This window comes from Apis laboriosa, unplaced genomic scaffold (genome assembly GCF_014066325.1).
Source record: "Apis laboriosa isolate Shangri-la unplaced genomic scaffold, ASM1406632v1 scaffold42_cov153, whole genome shotgun sequence".
In the NCBI taxonomy this organism is placed as follows: domain Eukaryota; kingdom Metazoa; phylum Arthropoda; class Insecta; order Hymenoptera; family Apidae; genus Apis; species Apis laboriosa.
The window spans coordinates 2,717,726-2,745,357 of record NW_025223257.1 but is presented as its reverse complement, the minus strand read 5'-3'; the positions used below and the strand labels follow the sequence as shown (position 1 = coordinate 2,745,357).

General features: G+C 45.2%; 2 protein-coding genes across 3 annotated transcripts in view; both read left to right on the top strand.

The window, feature by feature from the left end:
* The window catches only part of LOC122716172 (diacylglycerol O-acyltransferase 1), a 93,111-nt gene extending 70,639 nt beyond the window's left edge, over nucleotides 1-22,472 (top strand). Inside the window, exons 10-13 of one of the 2 annotated variants that reach the window (XM_043939020.1) lie at nucleotides 8,403-8,447; nucleotides 15,812-15,990; nucleotides 19,890-20,040; nucleotides 20,412-22,472. In XM_043939020.1, the coding sequence (XP_043794955.1) occupies nucleotides 8,403-8,447; nucleotides 15,812-15,990; nucleotides 19,890-20,040; nucleotides 20,412-20,588 (552 nt within the window). In that variant the 3' untranslated portion in view covers nucleotides 20,589-22,472. The remainder of the gene's footprint in view (nucleotides 1-8,402; nucleotides 8,448-15,811; nucleotides 15,991-19,889; nucleotides 20,041-20,411) is intronic. The other variant, XM_043939021.1, reaches the window with a different exon arrangement.
* A 2,260-nt stretch (nucleotides 22,473-24,732) lies between these two features.
* The window catches only part of LOC122716176, a 38,693-nt gene continuing 35,793 nt past the window's right edge, over nucleotides 24,733-27,632 (top strand). The window contains exon 1 of the mRNA XM_043939024.1: nucleotides 24,733-25,076. The gene's annotated coding sequence lies outside the window, so the exon portion shown is untranslated. The remainder of the gene's footprint in view (nucleotides 25,077-27,632) is intronic.

Genomic DNA, 27,632 nt, shown 5'->3' with positions numbered 1-27,632 from the left:
ATAAAGCTAGGGCGTGCAACGACATTGACGAACGATGCCGCTGCTCGACTCACTCGGCCTCTTTCATAATTTCTGCTGTGCTCTATTTTCGAAATTGATCGAGGGAATGGAAGAGCCAGGTGAGAGGGGTGCCGAGGAACTTGGGATCGTGAACCGGCAATTAAGCTCGTTCATTCTCGTCGATGGGTCGATTTACTTGTTGCCCCCGTTATTCGTTATCTGCGCGGGTGTGTGCGCCCTCCGTCACGGCGTTTGCATTATTTACAGCCGTTGGATGGAATAGTGAAATGGTTGGAAGGGGAAAAGAGTTGTTTTCGTATAAAGAAACGGGCGAAATCGGGTGCGTGTTAAACGGGAACACGTAGAAGGTTGCAACGTCGCGAAATTATTTTTCATCGAGCCGACACGAAACGACCGCCGCGATAAAGACAACGGCGATCTCGTGCGCGTAACGAGTCGACGGTAATTTCACGAGCAGCAGTGAGTGAAATTAGCGTTGCGCGAGCGGCAATTGCCGATGGAGACAACACGGGGAACAAGCAAATAGCGTACCCACCGTTATTTTTCATTGATTTTTTTTTCCACCCCTCTCTTCTCTTTCTCCCCCCAATCTTTTAATTCGGTCCATTCGTTCGTTTTGTCTTTTTTTTCTTCTTTTTCTTTCACCCGTTTCGACCACAAAATTCTCTGCCTCCGGAGGTTAACGGAGGTTGAATCGCAGACGTTTCCAGTTCATTTCGCAGAAGGGTAGAGAGGTAGCGGGGGTAATTAACAATCTGACGTTTATTCATTTAAACCTCGTGACATTAATTGAAAAAATTCAACCGGGCTGCGGTTTTGATTGTTCGTTAACGAGGGGATGAATAGTTCCTGCTGTCGGTGCGCATCGGTGGCAGAAATTTTCCCGCGCTCGTGCTTCGTGGATTTAAATGGATCCTTTTACGCGGACAGTTTTAACCACGGCTGATCCACGCCGGACATCCGCGGTTTACCACCTATATCCATAGATGGCCGTATAATGTAGTCGGGGCCCCGCTACCCCGCTTCCACCGCCATTGTGAAACGTTGGAAATTTCGGTGATCCCTTTGTTTTGGGATGGATTCGTCGCGTGTACATTTTTCCCTCGCCAATTTCACACGAATGGAATAGAATAACCGATGAGGATCGATCAAGGAAACACGTGTGCTCGCTTGCTATGGACGCGAGAAAATTTCGAAAATCGTGCAATTTTCGTACATTTCTCTGTTTATTTTCCCACCCGTTTTCATCGATAATTTCCTCGAACAATACTCGTCACGAGCTCTCTCTAAGAGAGATATACTTCGGAAACTGGTCAAGGAAAGGGAAGAACTTTGCTTTACATCGGTAGCCACAATTTCTTGCGCTAATTAATATCATTATCGGTAGAAAAGAAAAGTGTATCCGTAAATCTTTTATGAGCTCGAAATATCGCCATCGAGATATCTTACTTGGAAACACTTTTCACGACGAACCTAATATTCCAGCAACCAGAAAAAAAAAGCTTTCTCTTTTGTACCGTACCGCGAACGAGACAATATCGAGATAATGAGTGACCTGTCCGCGCGTTAGGAGGGGAGGTCTGTCTGTTAGGGGAAAAACGAGGAGAGGCGAGGAGGCGTGCACGGTGTTGGAAGCGTAATTACAATGCGACGAGCGGCGGGGGCGGTTATCAATTCCGATGAATGGATTCCCACGGATGTGGCCGCGCACATAGGGAGGGAAAGCAATATCCACGAAATCGATTTCTTCTCGTGTTGGACCCTCCTCGGTGTCAAGCTTCTCGCGACAGTGACAGACCATCGCGAAGTGGATCCAAAAGACGGAGACATTTCCACCTCCCCCTTCCGTTGCCAGCTGGCTGGCCGATCAGCGACGTGACTGTCGTCTCTGCCATCGTGATTCGCAATTATCGAATCCAATTTGTCCGCCAGAAAGGCAGCCGAGGGTGGCCAAAGTGGGTGGGAACGAGCGAGAGCGAGAGAGAGAGAGAGAGAGAGCAAAAACGTGGAAAAAGGGGGTGGCGGAGGCAGAAGGATCGAAGATAGAGAAAATGACGAGGCGGACGACGTGGAAATGGATAGAGAAAAGAGCTTGCCACCCCGGAATTAACTCTCCTCGCACCTTGCACGGTAATTACTTGAAGTTCGATCGATGCCATCGATTCCTTTATATCCTAGGCTTGAAAAAACGAGATTTGGAACGATACCTCGGTTGGCCCAAAGATTTAACCGATTTCTTCTTCTTCTTCTTCTTCTTCTTCTCCTTCTTCTTCGATATTACCGTCTTTCGCTTTGCTCTCGAAGCAAGCCTCTCCAAGCTAGGGAAGAGAATCTAGGGGCGATTTACCAAGGGATGGGGAAGGGGGAGAGGTGCAATTTGTCCTCGATTGAAAATCGTCGTGTACAGACAGGGAGGGAGAGAACTGTGTACACGAAATCGCGAGGCGAAATCTCTTCCACCCCCGAGGTGAACGCTGCCACTTACGTTGATCTTCCTCGATTCGACGCTATGGAAACGTTTAATAATCTGAGCGAGGAGTAGGTTGAACAGGAAGAAGACTCCCTCGAAAGGAAGGACGGGGAACCGGTTGGGGAGAACTATCTAATCGTGGGTGCGCAAGTTTTGACTGGCTGTCTTGGCCCAGGGGCGACTCTTGTTGTTACCAAGTTCTACCGGTTCCAAGTGTCCGGCTCTGGTTGTTTAAGGAGCTCCTTCCATTTAATGACTCTCTATTCTAAGGAAAGGGAAACATTATGGTTTGGAAACTTTAGACTGTATTGTTATTTATGAGTGTCGATCTCTTCCTTCTGAACGTTCTTCTTTCTAAAGAAGAGGTTTTGAACATGTAGATATGTAGCTTCGATCGAGTATCGTAATCTCGTTACTCTTCTTTCTCCGCCGATTCCGTTGACTCATTCTTCCTACGAAATATGCGATATTGGTTCCTCTTTTCCTTTCTTTACGTTCATCCCATCGTATCTTTATTCATCGTTTTTCGCATCTACGCGAATTGGGGAATGATCGGGATCATGAAAATCACACGGTTCTTTCGAGAATCACCAGGGGTTTATGAATGTCGTCCGCGGATGCGCTGAAGGAGGAAGGTAATCGAAGTTTCGCCATTGGAGAGAGCGAACGTGCCTGCAAACATTTTTCAACGTGACACGTATACGTAACCTTGATGGTTAATCGTGCCACCGGCAAAAGGCAATTCATCTTGCGGCCCATCGAAAATTTTCTCTCCTCCTCCTGAGCCGGATCGACGTGTAAATGGCCGGTGGTGTACATTTTGCCTATCTTTCACGCCGCGCGTCCCGTGCACATGAATGACTTTACACTGTGGGCCAATAGACCGATCGAAAGGTGACGGCGTGGTCGCATCGAGCGCGTCGTCTTATCGCCTCCTCGACGTGCCGCTGCTTAAAGGGATGAACGTTTTAAAGGATTTTCGAGGATGCTAGAGGGTGTACAAAGGATGGAGAGTCGGTGGGTGCAGCCTCTGCGACTCGGTGGCTGTTCGCACCTTCGAGACTTCGTTGACGACAAAACGGATGAAATATCGTATCGATTTCCCATCGTGAATGCTCGTAAACTCTCTCTCTCTCTCTCTTTCTTTCTTTTTCTCCTCTCTTCCTCCCTTCCACATCTTCTTTTTTTCTCGTCATTGTACGGAATCTTCTTTAGAGATCGCGAATGCACGCGGGTCGACGAGCAGTTGAGCGACAGGAAAGAGAAAAAAAAAAAGAAATATCCCCGCCCCCGTCTTTTCTACGCGACTTTGAAGCAATATTTTTATTTTCACTCCATGATTCTTCCTTCCCCTCTCTCCTCTCCTCTCCTCTCCACTTTCTCCGCTCTCAACGTGTCGGATATTTGTCCAGTTCCTATCCAAGCGGGTGGAAGCGGACTGACTCGAGATGACGGCAGACATATAATACGACGAAGTAAAAATATTTCAACGGATGAAAAGTCGATACGTTTCCTCGGCTGCACCGATCATCGAGACAGCCGAGATTATTACGAATGAAACGGTGGATATTCTTAATAATTTCACCCTTGACATCGAACAATCTTATCCGACCGTTCTGTTTTGTCGACTCGAACACTGTTTCCTGCTATCTTTCACGCCGGAAATTGAGCTCCTGTTCACTCGGTCGTTAACGGACGACGTTCCATGAATATTCCTCTTGCATCCTCTGTTTCGAACCCTGTATCGCGAAGAAAACGTCAACACGGTCGAAGGGAGCAACCGGAAAACGTATCGAGAAGACCTTAATTTTTTCTTTTTTTTTTTTTGTACGATAACGAGAGCAATGTAACGACTGACGGACAGAAGTTATTACTATCACCGGTTTTCCTACATTTCGCGATGGAAATTCAATTACGGTTTCACGGGTATTCCAACATATCGAGCTCGATCTTCCCTCGCCTCCGTCCTTAGAAATCCAACAACGGTTATTCTTGAACTCGGTGCAATCGCTCTCCTCCGTTTATGACGTTTAACAAATGACGAGTAACAGGCCAGGAGGAGAATGGGAGAATTCGATTCGAGGAAAAATAGAAGGAAGGAGGAAATGTTCCATCAACGATTATTCGCCAGCGGATCAAACGTTCCGCTGCGCTTCCAATTACTCCTAATTTTTCTGCCACGAGTGACGAAGGAACGAGGAAAGAAGATATATAAGGAAGAGGATATATAAGGGATGTACATGTAAGAAGAGCTTTTCCTCGATTGCCGCCGCTGCGTATTGTCAGACCCCTCCTCCCCTCTGGTTTCTGGAATTCGATTCGAGTGAATGGAGATCTCGAAGAGTACTCGCGACAACAAGGTGTTCGTGGATGCAAAGTCGTAAATCTCCGGCCACTAATTGAAACGATGTCGAAAGAAGGAAACGATAACGCTGTCCTGGTTATCCGAGGAACCAAGAGTCTCTCCCGACCGTTCCTCCTCCCTTCCTCCCTTTCTCTTCGTTTTCTTTTCTTCTCTCTTCTGCTCGTTCCACTCGTGAGAAGCCGCGCTTGTAGGTCTCGCCTCGGCGAAAGAATTCGTCGCTCGACACCGAGGTGAACGGTATTCAGTTTCAGTGGCGTTTCAGACGACGCCTCCTCGTTCTCGGGTTACGGTTGCTCCAGATGCCTGCCTCCGGAGAGTGTTCCCGTTTTTCGCTCGGGACGGCTTATTATAACCCTTTGTGCCCGCTAAGGCTTCTCCCCCGCCAAGGTTTCTGCCCCTTTTTGATTCGGGCGAAAGGAGGGCCGATCGATCCACCACTTGGTTCTTGCACCAAGAAAGAAAGAAAGAAAGAAAGAAAGAGGGGAAGAAAGAAAGAAAGAAAGAGGGAAAGAGAGAAAGGGAGGAATCCGAGGGAACGAGAAAAGACACATTCTCCGCTTTTATTTTCGCTTCGAACGCCTCTGCACTTTCCCCTTCTGTGTGCACGATGGAACGCGAGTCGAAGCTGCGCCATTCATTCGCGAAACCTCTCCAGCCAACCAACCACCCTTTCAACTGGAAATAGAAACGCGATCGTTCGAGATATCGCTGCTTTTTCGGGGAAGTTCAACAAGTTCCTTTTTTTTTTCGTTTCTTCTTCGATACGCGCGCGCCATCGAACGTGGACGTAATTTTTTCCCCCTTTTCCTTTTTTCTTTTTTTTTTCTTTTTTTTTTTTTGCGAGCGTGAGTCCTTTGTGCAAGCATTCTGCAGAGGAGTGGATCTAAAGCGTTCTTTGATCGTCTTTTAAGGTCAAAGGGATTTTTAACTCGAGTGATGTTAGCGCGAAGCTTTATGACGCGGTACTTAATTGTCTTGAGACGCGCTAATACGAAATATTTTATATCTTCTTGAAACTTGTATATGTACTTTGTTATTTTTATCGTATCCATATTAACAGATACACTCTGATTAATCTACTCGAAGGATTCTTAAAAATTCTTAAAAATTCAGATAGAATTATCATACAATAAATTTCTGTCTTTATTGTCTTTCTTCATCGATTTACGTTTCCGTAAATAATAAAGTCCGACCGTATGTTCGCTTCTTATATTCCGTATATTCGACAGAAGCGAAAATAATATTCCTCTTTAATTCGATCCTTCATCGACGAACTAACCGTTTCGCTTCGTCCGCGTACAAGTTATTTAACAAACGGGCAATCGTTCGGCCTTTTTTGAAGTGTTAAAAGTCACCGGTGAAAATCCGGTGAACGTTGTTGTTTGAAACGATTGAACGCATTGCTCGATTCTCTCGCGTCATCCGGTAAAATTCATAGGAAATTGGAAAACCGAACGCAGGTATCCGTAATCCTTTCCGTTAATTCCGTTGATCCGTAAATCCTGACGTTGGCCAATTATCTTCTTTCGCGGGAACTTTTATCGGGCGGCACGATCAAAACGATTATTTAAGCGTCAATTCATGAAACATCTCGTTAGCGGAGTTCGAGCGTTCCCCAGACCGCAACGGTACCCTCAAATTAGAATATTATATTCCAGGTTTATAACGAACATGCATCAAGCACTGTAATTACGAATCCCAGGATGCGTATAATTATACATAGTTTCGTTTTAATCTGCGAAACGTTCCCGAAATTGCCGTCTCCGGAAGGGAATCGAATTACGTTCACATCGCGCACGTGTAATTTCGTATTTTCCTCAAACTTTCCGTGCATTGTTCAATTGAAACGAAAAAGGGCGGGAATGGGGGAGGGGAGAGAAAAGAAAAATGATTTTATTTTATTTTATTTCGAGTAAAATCACGTTTCTCTCCGCCACTATTCTATATATTTTCTTTCTTTTTCATCATTTTTATTCCTCGTAAAAATCTCAATATTATACGCTCGCGAATATATATGTATATATGTATATTGTACTTTAACTTCGTATCGCGCTTGTGTTGAAGTATGGTGTATACTTGGTGCGCGTACAAATGGCGTGTTGAAATCGACAGGAGGCTCTTTAGGTATTTATTTGTAAGCCCGAGTATATAAGCACCGTGAGTTCTCGTGTTGTGCCATTCGGAGAGACCTCGACAAACCGCCACTTAAGCGGAATGCCGGAGGGGTAGTTTCGTTTCCCCGTGTATTCAATTAGTACACCGCACGAAATATCAATTCCATTGCTCGAAAGCTCCTTCGACGTTTTCGAGTATGGGGGGGGGGGGAGCGGTAGGGGAATAAGAGGATACTTTCCAACTACCGCAGGTACTCGTTGCGCCCAGTTACCGAACGCTGTTAATCTGTAGAACTTCGTGCTCTCCATTCTGTTTATCAGTTGCCATTTTAATCGGCGCGCATTTACATGCTCTTTATGCGCCGGTTATTGTTGCTAAATCTGCGGTTATTTATCGATATCGAGCTACTCGATTTTTCCTCCATTTTTTCTATTTTAATTTTTCTCTTCCTTCCTTCCCTCTTTTTTTTTTCTTTTTTTTACCTTACCTTACCTTCGTTCCGATACGACGTTTTAAAAATCGTAATTCACTCTTGAAAAGGAAATGCATTTCCTCGATTTATTTGTGATGAAAAAGATAGCGGAGAGAGAGAGAGAGAGAGAGAGAGAGAGAGAGAGAGAGAGAGAGAGAGAGTGTATATAAAACGAAATGTATAAAATAGATTTTTTTTTTTAAACGTGAAACCACTATTTCACAGCTTTTGAACGAACGTTTTTCTTTATTATGTATGATTACAATATCTGGTCGCACGATGAGGAAGTAAAATATTCAAGGTATTATATTTTCATCGGAATCGGCAATGGGTATAATATGAAGCGTGACAAGTTTTGGCAGACGTGTTTGGATTATTTATATTACGATGAAGGAATATAAATACTAATAAGTAGGCGAATCGTGTCCACCTATTTTGTATCCTTGCCCAAAGGAACAAGTAAAATTTATTTTTTTAAAAATACCGTTCTTTCTCCGGAGTGGGCGGGGGAAAAAAGAGAGATTAAAAAATACCAACCAGTACTATATACTTCGTTGTAATTCAATTTTTCTCATAGTTATGGCAAATATTCTCGCGATGTTTCCCGAAATATTGGAGCATTCGAAAACATTTTCGAACTTATACGATTGTCTATCCACATCGCTGAGCCTACAAAAACTCCGATTAATTATTTCGGTGTTTTAATTACCAGCCATCATTGTTCATCGTAATCACCGCGCAAAAATTTCCACGCGAACTGACGCGAATCCCCGCTACATATTCCGCAGGTTTGAACCCAATTAGGAACTTTCGTTTCGTACCCTTGTTTTCGCCGAATCCTCCTCCTCCTCCTCCTTCTCCTCCTTTTTCCATGCTCCTACAACTTCCAATTCCGCCTCGTATTTACCGCTTACGTGGCTTTCTTCGTATTAATAATCGAAGCTCGTTTTATTTTTCAGAACATGGACGTGGCGAAGGCCTCCGAGCGTTTGCTGAAACTGGCCGTGAGTATAATTCGATTCCCTCGAAAACAAGGTACAGGCGTGCCCCGCCGACCGGAAGTGCTTAACCAATGCTGGCTCATCGAGCCGGCATTAAATCTACCTATATTACGTAATCAATCAATTGTTTTTATCACTTTATCCACAAATATCTATCTATCTATCTCGTTTTCCCAACCATTTCTCCCGTTCCGCAAATTGTGGAAATGATCGAACCTATCCTCAAACGATCCCGTTTCTTCCTGTTCCTTCCAGTCTCGTATTCTCCCTCGACACGGGCGCGAGCGAAACATCATCGCACCTGTGTTCTCCTCCCAGCCAAGGGATCCTACCCAGAATCGTTCGTCATCAGAAGAGCTCTTAAGCCCCGGGCCAATATTTGCGAATTCAGCCTTTCCCTCCTTCCCTTCCCTTCCCTTCCCTTCCCTTTCCCTCGCTCGCACGAGGCGTTCGATCTTCCTTCCCATAAGTGTGTCGCTTAATACGCCATCCCTCTTGCAAATCATCCCTCTCCCTCCTCTCCCTATCAAGCGGATAGACACAGGGAGAACGCTTTAGTTTCGGCGGTGCTCAGGAACGTTTCAATGCATCCCATCCCATCCCATCCCAAACTTTCCGCGAAACGTACGAATTCATGATTCAACTTTCGTCCTGTGTACAACCGGCCGTGCGCGCCTCCTCTCCGCGTGAATTATGCGCTCGCGGAAGTCGTAGAACGAACTGGGTAACGGAGTTTTCCTGTAACTCGCGCGCGCGCTCCGTGCTATCGATAATCGAGAGAGAGAGAGAGAGAGAGAGAGAGAGAGAGAGAGAGAGAGAGAGAGAGGAGGATGTTCCCCTCTTCGTAATAAGATATTCTTTCCTCTCTCTGTCGTGACGCCTGAGGCGTCGTAACTCGGCTGCGGGGGATGTTGTCTCGTCGATACCGGAAGCGGAAGGCGATGGAAGCTTAGACGCGTCACGTACGCGTATAATTCTCTTACGAACCTCGTATTTCCTGGCCAATTGGTAGGCAGGCTCGTTTCGACGTTCAAACGACGTTCGAGACACCAAAAAATTCCAAATTCTCGCAGCCTCAAACGTTTTCTCTCGCGTTTTTTTCCAACGCGCTCGTAATTCCATACGAGCCGCGAATTTTAATCCCGCCCCCTCCTCCCCGCTAATCGAGGGGGAGGATCGTCGACGATTGGTTTCGACGTCGTTGTCGACGTCGGCGGTCGCGGAGTGACGCTAAAATGTGAAACACGTTTCGCGAAAATGGAACAAAGGCATCTCCTGGGCATCGTTCATTCGCAAAAGACCCGGGAGCTTTACCCCTCTACGGATCGCTCGTATGGATTTTATCGAATTTCGAAGCGGAGAGGGAATAACCGTGTTACAACCGTAACACGGCATGGTAAACTCGGAAAACACAGCTTCATAATTTGACACGTAACATTTGCGGATACCATTAAAGCCACGATCCGATACTCTCTCTCTCTCTCTCTCTCTCTCTCTCTTCTCCTCTTTCTCCCGTCCCTCTCTTGTCCGCGCTTTCAATGCGTTAATTAAAATTTTCACTTTGGGTTTACAACGATAACAGCGGTACGGTCCTCGCGGTCTCGTGTCGACGCGGGTCACACGATGCGTAAAATACGAAGCGGGGGCTGGCGTATCAAAGGAGCAACGTCCATCAGCAACGATAAAAACCATTAGATTAATTCTTGTATAATGTGATATCGCGCTGTTGTTGTTGTTGTTGTTCGCGTATGAGGGGAGGATGGTGGAGGGTGATCGAGAGGTGGCATTAATGGAAGGGTAATCAGAAAAATGAGTTTTCGAGTTGACCCTGTCCGCAACATTTTCCCGTATTAAACGTGAAAGCCGCGCGGACCGCGGGAACAAGTGTCATGCAAATAAGCAACCCCTGTCGTCGATAATGGACGAAGGATTTTTAACTCGTCACGGAAGGGAGTAAATTTAAATTTATGACTCGTGCTACGCTCTGTGACGGATAACCGAATGCGAATGTGCGAATACGATAATACGTCCGGCGATTGGAAAGCTTAGTTAGCGGTGTGCCGCGTCGAATAGTGGATCGTGCACTTTGCAAACGTTTTAACCCTTTGCACGAACGTCCTCGTTTATAGTTCGAGTATAGGCGGATGGGATGGCGAACGAATGACCCGATAAATGAAAGATCAATTGGCACGTGGTGAATATAGAAAAATATATTCCTTGGAGGAGTATATATATATATATATATATATAGTGGAGTGATGGAGAGAGAGAAGCATTCACGAATGAAATCGCGAGATGTATATAGGGTGATTCTTACGGAATGATTAATGTTGCCAGCTCAAGATTGGTGGAGCAATCGCTGGATTCGTCGGATATATTTATAGATTTGTTGTTGGGTCGATCTCTTTTTCAATCGAATATCCCTCTTCGTCCAACGATTATTTTTACCATAAATATATATATATATATATACTTATACACTTTCAACCCTTACAAAATTAAAAATTAAAACCGTGGCAATTTACACTAGAAATCGTACAAAAATCTTATTCGTCTATGGTTGAAAGTATGCACTTTGATTCTCGATAAAAAATGGACTTCGTTCGGGCGCTTTTCCGGACAAGCCAGACAAATGGCATTATTTGTCATTTCGACGAGACGACGTAATCGTGTGAACAGAGAGGGCACACTTTTTACAAGAATCACCCCTTACATTTATTCGCATCTTGGCAATTGTATTGGAAGCAACGACGTCGATCGAGGCCGACGGCTCGATTCCATTCGACCATCGTTACTTGCGCTCGTTATTCTCTCGTTAGTCCGAATGCTTCAGATCGGAGCTAGCCAGCCGTAGTGTTTCGATCAGTGAGCCGGACTCGGTGAACCGAATTCAATTACATGACTTGGTCCCAAAGCGACTACCGCGAGCGGCCCTTCTGAACCGTGTATAATAGCGGCGCTCCCTTTCGCTGTTCGAGTCGCGTTGTTAGTTATTTGCGATTAAAACACCGCGCCGGCCAAAAAGCCACGCGTGATCGGAGCTTCGCCAACAAATTTTTGCCGGCCGCCAGTTAATTGGACCCATCGCGTCATTAATTATCCACGTCTGCGGCCCCCTCCCTCCCCCCCTCCCGACGCGTGCAAACAACAGTCCGACCGATCATTTTACCCTCTCGTGGAAATTATCAACCGACCCCTATCCTCTCCAACCTCTAAATCTCTCGAAATCATCATTTGATCCCTCTTGAGGGAAAATAACAAGCCCGGGCTTGCGAAGTTGAAATAATTCTGGAAGATAGAGGAAGGGAGGATGTCGAAGAACGGGGGATCGGATCGATTGGTAATAATCGTCTCCGCTGACATGGACGATATCGACGCGAGCTTTAACCTATAAGTGGTTCCGGACCGGTAGCTCGAGGCGAGCGCAACGAAAACTCCAATCTCATAAGTCACGCCACGAGGAGGCGTGCTCGTCCTCGAGACTCGTCCTCTTTTGTCCCCTCTTGTTTCTCCAGCCCTCTCTCCGCGTTGAGGGCTGGAAAAAGGATAAGGGAGAAGGGAGAAGAGGGAGGAAGGAAAGAAGTTTGAAGCGGGGAAAAATAATTGTTTGCCGATCGAGCGAGCGGCTAAATCTGCGAGAGAAGATTCCAGGGAAGGGGAGGGAAGAAAACACCCTGAAGAGAGCGGGGTGGAGAGAGAAAGCAACAAGCCCTTGGGGTACACGACGAGGCTTCATACAGGCCAATCCTTATTTTCGTTTACACCGCAAATAACTGCGAGGCCGGTCTCAGCGACCACGGACCGTGACCGTCGCCGGTTAATTGCGGTTCTTATACGAATCTCGGCTGAACTTCGAAGACAGAGGATGCCGGTGGATTCGAGACCAAGGCGGATGAATAGTAGAGATAAAGAGGGAGAGAGGGAGAGAAAGGGAAAGCGAAGAAGAGGAGGGGTTGCAAGTGCAATGTAGGACGAGACTTTAATCTCGTCGTAATGGGGAAACGCAATTTTCCTGCAGTCCGCTGCCAACGAGGTCGTTTCCTTAGATCGATCTGCTTTATACGAGCCACGGCCCTTCGTCCACTCGTTTCGGAATCTCTTTGACGCGCGGCAGCCGCCCCCCTCTCTCTCTCTCTTTCACGAAAAAGACGAAGGGAGAGGGAGAGGGAGAGGCGGCGGACGTCGACGATCCTTTTGCTCTTTTATCCGAAGACGAGCTTGTGTTACGGGGGGTGTCTCGCTACCCCTGCGTTCCAGCTACTCCCGTTACGCTCCTTACACTGCAATGTGTGCCTTATGCATATATACGAACGATCGATCGATCGAACGATCGATTTCCATCGATAATGCAGGTATATTGGATTCGGGAATACGACGAGAAGAGACGTGAATTCCCGATGTGTACTTACCTGCGGATGATCGTAGATGTAGACACGGCGTAATGTGGTACCGCCTGTATCATCGCGTTATCGCGTAGAACGTCGAGGGATCGTTCCTTAAACCGCGTTTACTCGTAATAAATCGCTAATTGCTCAGCTTCGAGCGAGAAGCTGCTTCTCTTTATCCCCTCTCGCTGTGAGAATGTTGTTTCGATTCTCATCTTGTTGCGCAATCTTTTTACACGAGACCGCAATCTTTGCCAAGTTTTTAATTTTTGTTGCTTGTTGTTGGCGACTCTCTTTGCCAATCTCGTAGTAAATTTTTAAGCAGCCAATCGATATTTTCCATTTTCCTTCGAATCTATGCTACGCTATGCTATTCTTTTTCCGTTCTTTCCGTTCTCTCGATTATCCTTTTTTTCTTTCTTTTTTTTTTTTTTTTTTTTTTATCCAACGTTACAACGTTACCCTCATGGGAGCACGTCACGTACTATTTACTGCAGCAGCAGCAGACAGGGTCTGCCGCGGCTGTGTAATCTAACGGGAGTAGCTGTTATCGTATGAAGAACGGGATGTAAGAATAACAATCAGGAACGGGAGAAAAATTGAGTAAACTTTATAGACGTCTCGTCGAGATGACGTCGAAATTGCCCGATCCTTTAACCTTGTCATTATTTCCTCTCCACCGAGCGCGATACGATTTCCCATCAGGCGTATCGATCTCTCTCTCTCTCTCTCTCTCTCTCTCATTCCACGCTCTTTGAGCCACGGGCCACGATCCCTTGAAAAAATATTGCTTTAATAACGGTACAATCTCTTCGATACGCTAACATTTGATACGAAACGTAAGCACGTCCATTTCGTTTGGATAGAGGAATAGACGTGTGTTTGAACACATCCATCTTCCCCCTCCCCCGTAATAACGATTCGATCTTTCGCATTAACCGCCTGTTTTATACGGTGTAAGTATTCGCGCCAAGGATAAAATTTACGCTCCTTTTCAACGGAGGTTTCATCTCCGTTGAAAAGGACGGGGGAGGGGTTAAAGGGATATGCTCGAATAGTGTCGAGAAACTTGGGCCAAGTACCGTGTAATTCTGTGACGGGAGGGGAGGGGGAGAAAAAAGAAAGAAAGGGAGAAAAAAGAGGGAGGATGTTAAACAAAGTAACGTAACAAGTAGCGGTTCGTTGAAAGGAGTCATGCATAATGGGAAAACTTGGTTGCCACCGCCTTGGAGGCGGTCAAACGAACCGAGAAAATTCAAATTCCCGCCGGATCTCGCTCAGCCACGTCACACATCAAGATTTTTTCCCCCTTGATAGAAAGTTCGGGGCCGGCGAGGGAGAGGGAGTTTCGAGGTAGCCCCTGGCCAGGAAGCAAGGAAGGGGCTCAAAGTTCATCTCTTTCCCCTTTGTGGTATCATCGACGTGTCTCGAACTGGTCTTCGACAAGGTTTTATCCTTTTACCCTTCCCAGAAGGAAGAGGTGATCCCGCGCTATCCCTTTCCTGCCCCGTGGAACGAGCGGCATACCGCGGTAAACGAAATTAAAACGTCGTCGAGGTAAGTTTTTGCGGGGCACGTGGTCTTCTCTGGTGGTTGTAAGGAGCAAGGAGGGGCGACGACGAAAAGGGGTTGATGAAACGGGGAGAGACAGAGGACCCCATTTTCTGTGAAGAAAAGCGCGCCACCACCCTTCTCTTTTCATAAAAGTGCCACGAATGCCTTCCGGCGGAGGAGACTTGACCTTTGTGCTTGGCAACATTATTAAGTCCTTTGGAGCGCGTAAAAGGCCGCCAGATGCGGCCGGAGGATGCTCCAGGGGGAATTAGAGAAGACATTCGAAACGAAATAACTTCAAAATTTTTCGTTGGACCGAGCCCGGGAGATATGGCCGGGAAAGGGGAAGACGGTTACGCTGCGAGAAATCTGTCCGATTTCATTCGCCTCCGCGCGATTGCCTTTTACGTCCCCTCTACGTTTTTCTCTTTCTTTTTTTTCTTCTTCTTTTTTTTTTTTCTCCAACGATCGTGTTCTCCCGACCGGCGATACCATTTCCTCGCCATTTTTCGACAACCCCTGGTAAACGGAGAGGGATGGGGTAAATAACGAGTCGCGCGTGGACTCGAGCGTGGAATTATCTCGGCTGGGTTTAATTCCTTCTCTCTCTCTCTCTCTCTTTCTCTTCATCTTCCCCCTTGTTCCTTTGTCTCGCCATTAGGGGGTCATTTTAAATATTCGAAAACGCGGAACAAGCACCGATGCACCGTTCCCTCTTGGCAGACGCGTTACGCCTCGACAACTGTATCGTATTTCCTTTCCTCCGCCGTTCCTTTTTCCCTCCCCCACTCATTTCCGCGCGGAGTTGGCGGCGAACACTGGTTAAGAATTACGTGAAATTGCACGGAGCGCCGGAAGGGTAGAGGAATGGAATATCGAGAGACGTGAATTCGAGTCGGATTAACGAGCCGTTCCCGGGGCCGGGAGAGATACGAAACAAAAGGAAATAAAATATCGGCGTGGCCGTCGGCTATACGGCCCTCGCGTGTTGTACAGTCGCGATCTAACAAAGATCAACGCGCTTGAAACGATACATCGCGTGAAAAACATTTCACCCGCGGTAATAGAAAAGATGAAAGTGACTTCCATTTGCCGGGGTATCGTTCCCCTCCCAAATGAATGTTCGCCCTCTGACGTATGATTCTCATTGTAATCCCCGATACTATTTTTTTTCCACGTACACGTTTTTTATATATCACGGGTTTTATGATATAATATCGCGGGACGTTTTCGAGCGATCGATTCTTTTACGAGAATGAGAACGAATGAGAACAAAGAATGTGTAAAAAAAAAAGAAAAAAGTTTCGATCAACTTACATCTATCTGTGAAGAAATTTAAATTTGCGTTAAACGAAGCGAAAGAATTTTTATATTCGTTTTTCTTTTTGCCGCTTCAAAAATATAATTTCGACGTATTTTCCCCCGCAGATACCGAATCATCTGGTCTGGCTATGTTTCTTCTACTTGATGTTCCACTCGCTTCTGAATCTGGTCGGTGAACTGTTGCATTTCGCCGATCGAAATTTCTATTGCGATTGGTGGAACGCGCACAACATCGACATCTTCTGGAGGACGTGGAATATGCCCGTGCATCGATGGGCTGTGCGGTAAGTGTCGTTGATACGATGTTGTACCCTTTACCACAATACCCTGGATTTCGATCCGGTTGCTACAATTCGGCCCGAATAAACGATCATGCGCATACCCTGGCTCGAAAAATAGAGGCGTAAGGGGGGATAGATCGTAGATTGCAACGATTTCGAATCGAGCCACCGTTTGCGCTTCGCCGATGGCCTATTCTCTGGATTATCCTGTTTTCGTTTTCCATCTCTCCTGTGCCATGTCGGTCGAGTACCTTTACAATTTTGCAATTGCGATCGATATAATGGTCGATTATTATTATTATTATTATTGGTAAATAATCATTTGGGAAAAAATCGATTTATTCTCTACTATCAACTTAATGTTAGATATTAACAAGACATTCGTTACAAATAATCAATGTCGGAGGAATTTTTATTATGGGATGATAAATTATTATAAGGGGAAGAGAGACGAAGCGAATCGCGAAAAACGCTTTCAATCTAATTTCAAGCCAAAACTTGTACGAAAATTTCTTCCCCGCTCCCGTTCTTACGATCATCCCATCAAATCTCGATCCACCCGAGTCTCGTTAACATTCAATTTCGGAAACATTTTATCCAAACGAATCCGCCAACACGAATCGCGAAACTCGCCTTTTCCTCGTATCCCCGTTCGGTCCATTAGGCGGGAACGAGCGGTCACGGGATGCGTAAAGACGAGGATCGGGCGGGGAAAGGAGGGAAAAGTAAGGGGAAAGTAATGGGAAAGAAGTGCCGGTATCCAGCCACGGAGTCGTACTTTTGATCGAGTACTCCTTTTCGCGTAAGCGGCTGAACTTTGTTAACGAGTGTGCCCCGCTCTCAAGGAGATTTAATTACATTTTTCGCGAGAACCCGGGTCCTGTCTGCCCTCCGAAAAGGAAGAGAAATTTCCGTGAATCAGAGACTTTCTCCCGCGCTCCTACCACTCATCCCTCTCTCCCTCTCTTTCTCTCTATTTCTCGCCTCTTTCAACCCCCTCGTGGAAACTGCTGCGCGGCTAATTGTTTTAGCTTTTACCTTTCTCCCCCCATTCCTCCCCATTCCTCCCCCGCCTCCTATACATATAACTGCTGCCACTCTAAGTAGTACTTTTAATGTCCGTGTAACTAGAAAGGGTGTCGGGAGGGGGGAGTTAGGTGTTTGAAAACTATTCTGCCACGAAATGGAACTACCCGACTCGCGCAGACGGCTGGATCTTCCCGTTTCAACGTTTATTTCGGAAAATTAATTCGCGAATGTGTTTACCTACGTGGCGGCGCGACATTGACGTCGCCTTTTAATTAATTCCCATTTCGAACCTTTCCGAATTCCATTTACCTTTTCGAATTCGGTATTCGCCTCCTCTTACGTTCTTTCTCGTTCGTTACGATGATATTCGAATTTGAGTTTGAATCGAAGAACGAAGAAAATCGTTATGATTCGCTCGTTCAAGAAATTGATGTAGAATTTTCTCTCTCTCTCTCTCTCTCTCTCGTCTTCCTCCTCTTCATATCGCTTATCGTTAACGTCAAACTTGGTATTTACGATTTAAGGGAAAGTTGTTGGAGAATCTTGGGAGAGGATAGCGCGATCGGATAAGCGGGAAAGCTTACGCCCTGCTTTACGGTTTTTATCCCCATACGTCTTCCCCGTCATCGTTTCCATTGGATTATGCATCGCTCGCCCGATACAATCAGCAAAGTTACGGGAAACTTTTCATACGTATATATATATATATATACATATGTATATGTATATGTATATGTAGAGCCTTCCCACCACTTTTCCAACGGTTTTCCACGGTGCACGTGCCGCTAACAACTCGCGCCACCGCGGTGACGACGGCCGCTTTTACTTCGAAAGTAGCTTCGCGGAAAGTTTAAATCCTCGAAAAAGGTAGCCGTGGAAAAGTTGTTATTGCGGGGGCTACGGGCGGGCGGGAGGGAGGAGGGGGTAGAGGGGGGTGTCGTGTACGCGGAAGGGTTGGAAATCCGGGAGGATCGAGGGGATCCCCTCCTCTCTCTCGAGAAACGATACACGGAAAAACAATAATTCTTTACCGGTAAAGCCATATAACTCCCCGGAGGGGAGGTTGAATCCGCGTATCTATCGGATTTCAGAGGAACGTCGAACGGCGAGATAAACGATCGAGTTGACGTTTTTAGATTCTCCAACGTCTCCCCCTTTTCGCGGGGGCGTCTCGTCAACTTGCAATTAACTCGATTCCGTGTAATTAACCTGGCAAAAACGGTAATCGGCTTTACTGGCCGGAAACTGTCGGATTCGAATTTCATCTCCTCCTCCTCCTCCTCCTCCTCCTCCTCGTCTTCCGATCTCCTCCTCCCATCCCCTTTCCATTCTTTCGATCGCACCTGCGCTCCCAACTCCTCTCTCCTACGTTTCCTCTCTTTTCTTCTGTTTTCCTTTCTTTTCTTTCATTTCCTTTTTTTTTTCTCTTTTTTTTTTTTCCTCCTCGTCTGAGATATGCAGCTGCAATTGCGAGCTGCAACTGGCACGCAGCCATGCGGCCACGGAGGCGATGGCGATGAGGGGATGGAAAAAAGAGGGAAGGGGAGAGGGAGGGGAGAGGGAATGGGCGCGAGAGATGAAAATGGAAAAGCTGCGGGGGTGGAGAGGACACGGAGAGGAGGAGACGGAAAAAAGAGGGGAGGAAAGGGGTAGGACGAGTGTCGAAGACGACGTCTTTTCAGGTTTGTAATGGGAAAAGCCGATACGCATCGTGGTGCGCGCACTTAAGGCTGTTTATTCCCCGCGGCACTTATAATGCCTCTATAACTGGAAGATATTTCGAAGCGTCTTTTCCACGAAACGACGAGAATCGTTGGTGAAGGAAAGCTGCGTGGTGTGCACGAGTGGGAGAGATAGAATGGAAGAAATTGAAGGGGGAGAGGGAGGGGGGAGGAAGGTAGAAAACGAAACAGAGACGCGAGAGGTCGCGAGATGATGTAACGAGAGGGGAGCGGAATCTTTAAGGAAAGGAATCTCTTTTTCACGGGAACGAAACCGTCCACGACGACAACGTCTCTCACCTTTGAATTTCCATCCTTCCTTCCTTCTTTCCTTCCGTTCCCCTTCCCTCCCCTCCCCTCTCATTCCCCATCTCTCGTTTCCTTCTTTGCGCCATTTTTTTTTCCCCACCCTTTCTCGTCGCTTTCCTTTGTATAAATCGCGATAAATCGATCGAACGAAGTGAAAAAAAAAAATTTTATAGCTTTAAAAATTATTGAGCGTGTGAAGAGGAATTGATAAATGAGCGTGTGAAAAGAAATTGATAAATTTCCGTGTGAAAAGGAATTGATAGATGATCGTGTGAAGAGGAATTGATCCCCTCAGCTTTCTTCATTCCAATGCGCCGCCATTGATAACCAACCTAGCTAACGATCTCTTCCTGTCTCTCCTGTACCCCTGTATCATTCCTTCCCTCGCTTGAACCCTGGCACACACCAGTGTCGCCATTCCGACAAACTTGCACGGCCATTGCTTTAATTTTTCGAGGCCATTCCGCTCACGCTGATCTTTAAACGCGACGCTTCTTATCTCTTGCCTCCATCCTTTCCGCTCTTTACCCCCTATGCCTTCCCTTTTCTTTTTTTTTTTTTTTCTTTTTTTTAACGCGAGCCATTCCGCGGTACAACGTAAGTTGTAATAACAGTAGGACCGACTGCATGGCCGAGAAGGGCTCGTTCGCTTCCCCCTTCCCCCCTTCCCCCCTCCCCCCTTCCCACGACGTAAAATTCATCGCGAGGAAGAGAATGGTCGGAGGGAAACGAGGCAGAGAAAGCTCTCGATCCTTTCTATTAAGCGGACGCGTAATTTCCTCCCTCCCTCCCCGGTTAATCGTGCCAACCGTGAAAACCGTTTTTGCTCCGATTCGGTTCCAGCCACTTGTACATTCCCATCATAGAGATGGGCTACAAGAAGAATACCGCGTCTGTCACCGTGTTCTTCATCAGCGCCTTTTTCCACGAGTACCTCGTCAGCGTGCCGCTCAAGACGTTCAAAACGTGGGCGTTCCTCGGAATGATGGGACAGGTAAGATGTAATATTGCGTAATATTCACGAACTAATGTCTATCATACCTCCTTTAATTTTTCGGATAGCTGACTATATATATATATAAAATTGGTTTCGATGCTGATTGTACAGATTCGAAAAATGTAATATCTTTGAACATTGCATTCGCATTCAATCAACGCTCGATATCTTTATTTCGGATCGGATGTGAAAAAGATTCGAGAGGAAATTTTTAATCATCCCTCGTGAAACGTTTTTTCCGCGGGGAAAAAAATTGCGGGGAAAAGTTTTGCCGAACAATGATCCTTTCGCAACCGATCCAACTGTCGAATGATTAATATTAATTCGCACCTACCCCGATCGAGAAACTTTTTTAATCGATTTTCCAGATACCATTATCAATGATAAGTAAGAAGGTGGAGAAGCACTGGGGCGCCAGATGGGGCAATATCACGGTGTGGGCGAGTCTCATTATCGGACAACCACTTTGCATAATGATGTATTACCACGATTACGTGATAACTCACTTCGGCGAGAACTTGATCGAGGATTACTCCGTGGTGTAGGTGGAGGAATCGAACTCGAGGCGAACGAGTTCACGCAGAGGTCTGGAAGAAGAGATTCTCCGGGCAAACTCGCCACTCTTCCATCAATTTTTTCTCTTCTCCTTTTCTCTTCCGTCATCTTTACCTCTGTGTACCTCGTGTATAATCTATTTTTCAACCGACGTTTACGCGAATCCTTCCACTTTTTTTTCTTTTTCTTTTTCTTTTTTTTTTTTTTTTTTTTCTCTTATTCTCATTCCAACGATGGATGAAAGTCGCGTGTTCGCGAGCATATTCCTTTCTAAGTATTACGCGTTGGCTTTATCCGTATTTCGGTTTATTTCTTCTTCCAGTAGGAATTATATATCGTATAGATTTTTTTTTTAGAAAAAATCGAAATTTCCTATTTCAAGATACAAATTTCACGTTTATTCATATGTATATAGGGTAATTTGTAAAACTTTTATTAAATTTAATACTGGTAATTCCAGGGTTAATTCTGGTAAATGTACAGTATAGCGTGTGTACAGACTTTGAACGTTTTCTCTTAATTTATTTACTCCTGTTAAATGGAAGGAATTGTCGTAAAACGTACTAACATAAATAAGTTCGTGTAGGTTGAATTAAAATTGAATAAATCTACTAACATGATATATCGATAGAGGAGATCATATATTTCTGGCACGTAAATCCAGAATAAGCTCTGCGTGCATCATAAAATTTTACAAATAATTCTCCGTTTCTCTTTCTCTGCGAAAAGTTGCAGATATAATTCCTACTGGATCGTATCACGAACGTCAATTGTTCGATATTCGATCGAATTTCCTTGAACAAAAAAAAAAAAAAAAAAGAAAAAAAAAAGAAAAGAAGATTTTTGCACGAGGCGATTAACAATCTCGATGAAAAACTCAATCGCTAGATTGCGGATATTTATGCAATTATTAAATTCCAGATATGGAAATGAAAGGGAAATATGCTTCGCTTAAAAAATATGTATTTTCGATATTTTGTACATTTTTCACAACTTTTTTAACAAATGCATAAACTTTCGCAGTCTACATCGTATATATCTACACGATATATCACTCGTTCTTTTCCCTCGTATACGCGTGAGTGGTGGTGGTGGTGGTGGTGGTAGTGGTGATGTTTGTTGATGAATTGTTGCTATTGTAAGCCGTTGAAATATTCACCCATTCGGTCATTTTTATGCACGTTTTAGCCGATAAGAATTGTTAATCACTTTGATACCAGCGTTTTACATAGATTTCTCACGCGGCTCGTCGAACGAACGCTCGATCATCCCCGTCCATCCACGAAGATCGCCGATCCTTTATACGAACCGTCGAAACAATGAGATTGTCACGCATCGAGGGGAGGAGGGAGGGGAGGCACTTTACTCTGTCGTTAGCTCGCGTTATATACATATATATAAGATATATTTAGTCGAAACGATTTTTTACATATGATCACGAGCGTAAAACCCTTGTCACATACACCCCCTCCCTCCACTTTTACGAACAATTTCGCGCGCCTCGAAAGCGCGAAACGCTTTGATATTATGCGTGCATCGAGACAATAACTCATTATATTTTTTTTCTTTTTTCTTTTTTTTTTTTTTTTTTTTTTATCTGACGATGCTTTATAGCAGGGGGACCTCGAGCGCATCGAGGGAATATTAGCCGTAATAAATTTATCCATGGCGCGGAGTGCAGTTGCATTTACAGGGTAAATATTTCACCGGAATCGTTGCGTATCACAGCGAAGAAACAGATGCCGAGGATTTAACGGGTGCAACTTGGTGCCAGTTGTATACGAGGAGCAGACGATTTTGTAAAATTCGTCCAACGTTCGCGTGCCGTGCGAGCGTCATTCGTTATCGAAATAAACGAAATCTTTGTTACGAGATCTCCGCCGTTTAATTCCGTCCCCGTTCCTTTGAAGAATTGTCGGAGATGATGCTACTCGACGCACGAAGGGGTCGGTAAACATGTTTCTTTTTCGACGTTTCATAATTTTTTTGGCCAATGACGAAATTCCAAGTGTCGTTGGCAATCGATAACACGTTGAAATTAACAATGAATTATTGCACGATTTTTTTTTTTTTATTAATGCTGCAGGTAGAGAGATGGAATTTTTTTTTAATTCGACAAACGAATAGTATCGTGTTCTTTTTTTTTTTTTTTTTTGAAAATTTTTCGACGCAATAACGTTCGTAATTTTTAATTAAAACGCAATTTGTATGTTGAAAATGATATATTTGTATATTGATTATCAAGTAAATGTTAAATTACAACCAATTACAAAAACGTGTAAAATGAAACATATAATAGGAATAAAAATCTCGTGAATTTTACGAGCGTTTGTGTCACCGTTGACGTCGAATAAAATTTCCGTCCTAGGTTGGAAGTCGAAACGAATCGAATCGAATAAAAGAAAAAAAAAAAAAAAAACCTCATCTCCACAAAAAAAAGAAAGGGACCAAAATTAAAGACACGATACATGATCTTTATCGTGCATGCAAAGCCTACCCATTTGGCAAAATAACTTCCTCCTTACCACCCTGATAATGAAGAAACAGATCATGAAGGGTTACTGGAACACTCGACGTCTTTTGACGATCGGCTCATCTCTTTTGAAATTCCTTCCAACACTGGAACGATAATCGAAGGAATTGCCTGGATGAAACATACGATCATCCTCTTTAAAATGCAAGAACAACGTTCGAAACAAGAGGGGAAAAAGAAAAAAAAAAAAGAAGAGAACGAAAATTCTTTTCAAGGTCTAAAAGATACTCGTCGAAGAAGAATGTTTTCTTCTTCTTCTTCTTTTTTTCTTTTCTCGAGCCATCATCCCTTGGGATTTGTTGGGTGTCTGATGAGCCTGGATGTCGACCCGTTTGCCCTGGAGCAGTCTCGGCGATGGATAAATTAATGATGCGGGGCGCTCACCACCGACAGTTGGACATACGTCTGCGTCAGAGAGACGCGATGTTATATACCATCCAGGTACGTGACAAGCGTAAAGACTTACGAGCAAGGCGGATCGGGACGAGTCGGGGCGGATTGGAACGCGCGTTCGAGCGGATTTGCGCGAGTACGAGCCTTGTATCGCCATCCTGCATCGATCCTAATCGAGGCAATCGAATAGGATCAGGCACGAAAAGTAGGGATGCAAAGTTCTGAATTTTGAGAGAGAGAGAGAGAGAGAGAGAGAGAGAGAGAGAGAGAGAGAGAGAGAGATTAGCATTAGACGACGAAGCGGTGGATGAATCAGAAATGAGATATCCGATTTGGCTCGATACGATTAATGCGAGTCGTGTGGAAGATTAAACGGATCGGTTTTACGTGGTAAGACGCAAGTCGAGGGAGAGAGAGAGAGACAGAGAGAGAGTTTCGTTCGAAAATCGGGCACGTATTACGAAGTACGTAACGCAACGCGAATCACGGGGAATTACAAAACGGTTGACGCGACTCGAGGTTGGGTATGCAAGGTTGTTTAGCGGGTGTGCAAATAGGTATCTCGTGCAGCTCGGTGGGAAAGTTAGCACGAATCGAAAATGATTCGACGGGGTTTGCAATGGATTCTAAAAGTTCCCTTTCAAATTGAAACCGGTCCTCGGTTGGGGCGAATCGAAGAAAGTTAGCGTGACGTTCACGCGCGGTATGACGAGCGCTGGAGCGCGTCCAAGTGATTTGCAGGGAGGGATAACCCATCCCTGTGCGGGTTCGGGCAAATTAGAATCTATCCTTACCCGCTAACAATCCTTCCATCTACGAAACCGTCCGCGTCATCGATTCGAAAATGAAAACGAAATTTCATTTCTTATCGCTTCTATTCTAGCAAAGAAGAAATTTCTCGGTTGTTAAAAGAGAGAGAGAGAGAAGAGAAAGAAATGGGAAACACCGAATCGGCGAAACACTGCATCTCGAACACGTTCATTTCTCAAGCCGTTCAATTTTCGCGCACAAGGTAGCGAAGCATACGGGAAGAATGCATCCGCTGGTCTTTTGAACGCTTATTCCAGAACGCTTGCGTTATCCTGTAAGGTGCTGTGGGTGGTGGGAATGGCGAGCAAAGGGGGTGAGGTGGGGTGCGCGAGGGGTGCACGAGGCTCGCGGTACGGCGCAGAGGGTCGAGGCGAAGGGTGAAGTGGCGAGGGAAACGGTGGAGGAGGGGGCTCGCGGCGAGGGGAGGGGGCACGGTGCGAGCGCAACACGATGCTATAAGGGCGGGTACGCAGCCAAGTCTCCGCAGTGAGCGCCGCGACGCCTTCGGAGACGTATCGTATATCGAAACGGTGGAACGGTGATCGCCGGTGAACACGAGGCGTTCATATTATCCCTCGAGGACGATTGTGCTGTGTTTTTGTGATTGATCGACTATACGGATTGGAGAACAGATTGGAGAAACGGGAACGAGAAGATTACTTTGCAAGAGGAGGCGAGTGGCAAGCCGGGACGAGGCTTTTGGCAGCTGGGCAATGTTCACGCCAGTTGTGCGGAGATACAGGTATGCGTTAGAATTCCGTATATATCCGATAATATTATTGCAGATAACGATTGTTACAGTGGTAAAAGAAGTGGTGAAATTTAAAAATCGGTGAATTTTTTTGGAATTTTTAAATATTATCCTATGTTTCCGTTCCCTCGTTCGAATTCATCTCGTTTAAAAATAATTGCAATCAGTCACTCGCTGTACGTCAATTAAGCCGTTGTGTAATTTGAAAATTTGATTCGACGAGAGAGCGATAAAAAAAAAAAAGAAAAAAGAGGATAGTCGACGCGATGCTATTCCGAAAGACACTCCCAATGAATCATTCATACCGAACGTCAATTAAACCTTCGTTTACTTAATGGAAAGTCCCGAGTGAGAAAAATAATTCGGTCGAAAAATTGTCTCGCGTCAAGTGGGAATAGTTCGCGGGGCCGGAGCGGGCGTTCTACGCTAGCCAACGTCGTGTACTTTTTTAAATTCGATCCAACGTCTCGTTCGTTTTATCCTGCTGCGTTAGGACTCGAACGATCGACCTTCGAGAGTCGAGTCGGTAAACCGTGTCGTGTCGTGAATCGACGTTCCGTCCTAGATCTTTCATCCCCGATCTTCGTGGCGAAAAAACGAACGGACCACGGCCGTTCCCTCCCGCGCGATAACAATGACTCGACGTTTGTTAAAGAGGCTGGGGGGTAATTTCACGTGGAAGAAAAATGGTGGTGCCGATTTAATCGTTCGTCGTGATATCGAGAGAGAATACCGGCGGAAAGAAGAAGAAGTAGAAGAAGAAGAAGAAGAAGAAGAAGAAGAAGGGAGGAAGGGAGATTGAACCGGTGGCCTGGACTTTCGTACGATGATCGGCAATATCTCAAACGATGGAACGTGACGCGGCGTTGCGCGAAATGTTTTTGCCGGTGACAGGGGGGAAAATTATTCGAAGTCACGTGCCGATATCGACGACAGGTGATTGGGGGGAGGTGCGTGTATCTGACGTTTCGAGCAAAATAATCGCCTCCCCGTCCTATTTTCAAGACGCGACGATAAGCCCGAAACCGACCTTCGATTTCACATTTGCGTAATTTTATCGGTGACCCGGGACTCTTCCCCACCCCACGATAGTTGTTCGGTTTCGATTCTTTTATGCGGGTTTCGAGCTTATGGGATTAAGTTATGGGATATACGGTTCGTGGAAATAGGAATGGAAGGAAAAGATTTGTTCAGGGTTTTTTTTTAAGTAAAGTTTTTCAGATTCTGGTGATTCGAAAACTCAATCTTTTATCGACGAACGTGAAAGAGTAATTGTCTCGAAAAATGTGTTTGGCTTCAAGTTCAATAAGATGAAGATAATCGAAAAAGTATTACGAGCATTGTGTAACTATGTATAATTTTAAATATAATCTTATATATATAAAATGATTCTAGTATCAAGGAAAAGTATTTTTTAATCGGGTATCAATCGCTTTATTTACAAAGATGTAAATTTCTTCCAAAGAAAGAGATAGAATTGCGAATATACGTTTAGCAAGTATATATTTATACACGAAAACTACAAGTGGATAAAATACTTAACGAGAAGTCGGTTTCTTTGGTGCAGTGTGCACCATTATAAAACGGAGGAAGATGCACACCGGCCATTTGACTTTTAAAGTGTATCTCGGGAAGAAAAATATTAATAAAACGATCCGCGTAGCCGACTTAAAATTCAGTTAAGGAAACTTTTCTGAAACTTACTTACATGCTAGCGAGAACATTTTTCTTCCAATAGCCTTCCGATTTTATCCTTCTTCTCTTTTTTTTTTTTTTTTCTCCTCCCCTTCCTCTTCCCCCTCCTCTCTTTCCCTCTCTTCTTCACGAGTTTTCACGATAAAAACTTTTCCAACCCGTCAAACGTCGAATCATCGGCCGGACCCAAGATTTTCAATCCCTGATTGCCGATTCAGGATTACACGGTGGTGTTAATGGTGGCTCGTCGAATCGAGCATTACACGATTCATTCGCGCTTAACCGCAAAAAAAACCGGCACGGATTTTACCGTTTTCATCGCGGAAAATCAGATTCTCGTTACGCCCTCGTGATACCATTATATTCTCGCTTAACTTTCGGTCGATCGTCGAAGAATCTATCGTGTAAAAACCGTTTGATTGCTATTTTTATGCGGGTAATTCTGACGAAGTGAATCGTTGAAGAGTGAAAGACGAAAAGAGAAGAAGAAAAAGAAAAAAGAAAAAAGAAAAAGAAAAAGATATTGGAAGGGTCAAACACCTATATATGCATCGCGCAAAACTGTTTTACGACTCGGGTTGAGCGTGCGTGAATTTCGTAGCTCGCGTTGTTCTCTCTCTCTCTCTCTCTCTCTCTCTCTCTCTCTCTCTGTCTCTCTCTTTGTCTCTCGCGCGCGCACTCTCAATATTCCATTATTCAATTATTATTCAGTTCCAGCGGGAAGCCAATTAGTCAAGTTAGACGCCGCAGACTCGGAACGTATTTGACGAGGCGCAGGCAAAGTTTGCCAACGATCCGAAGGTCCGTGACCTCCTCCCAAACGCCTCAAACGCCTTCCTGTTTTCCTGAATT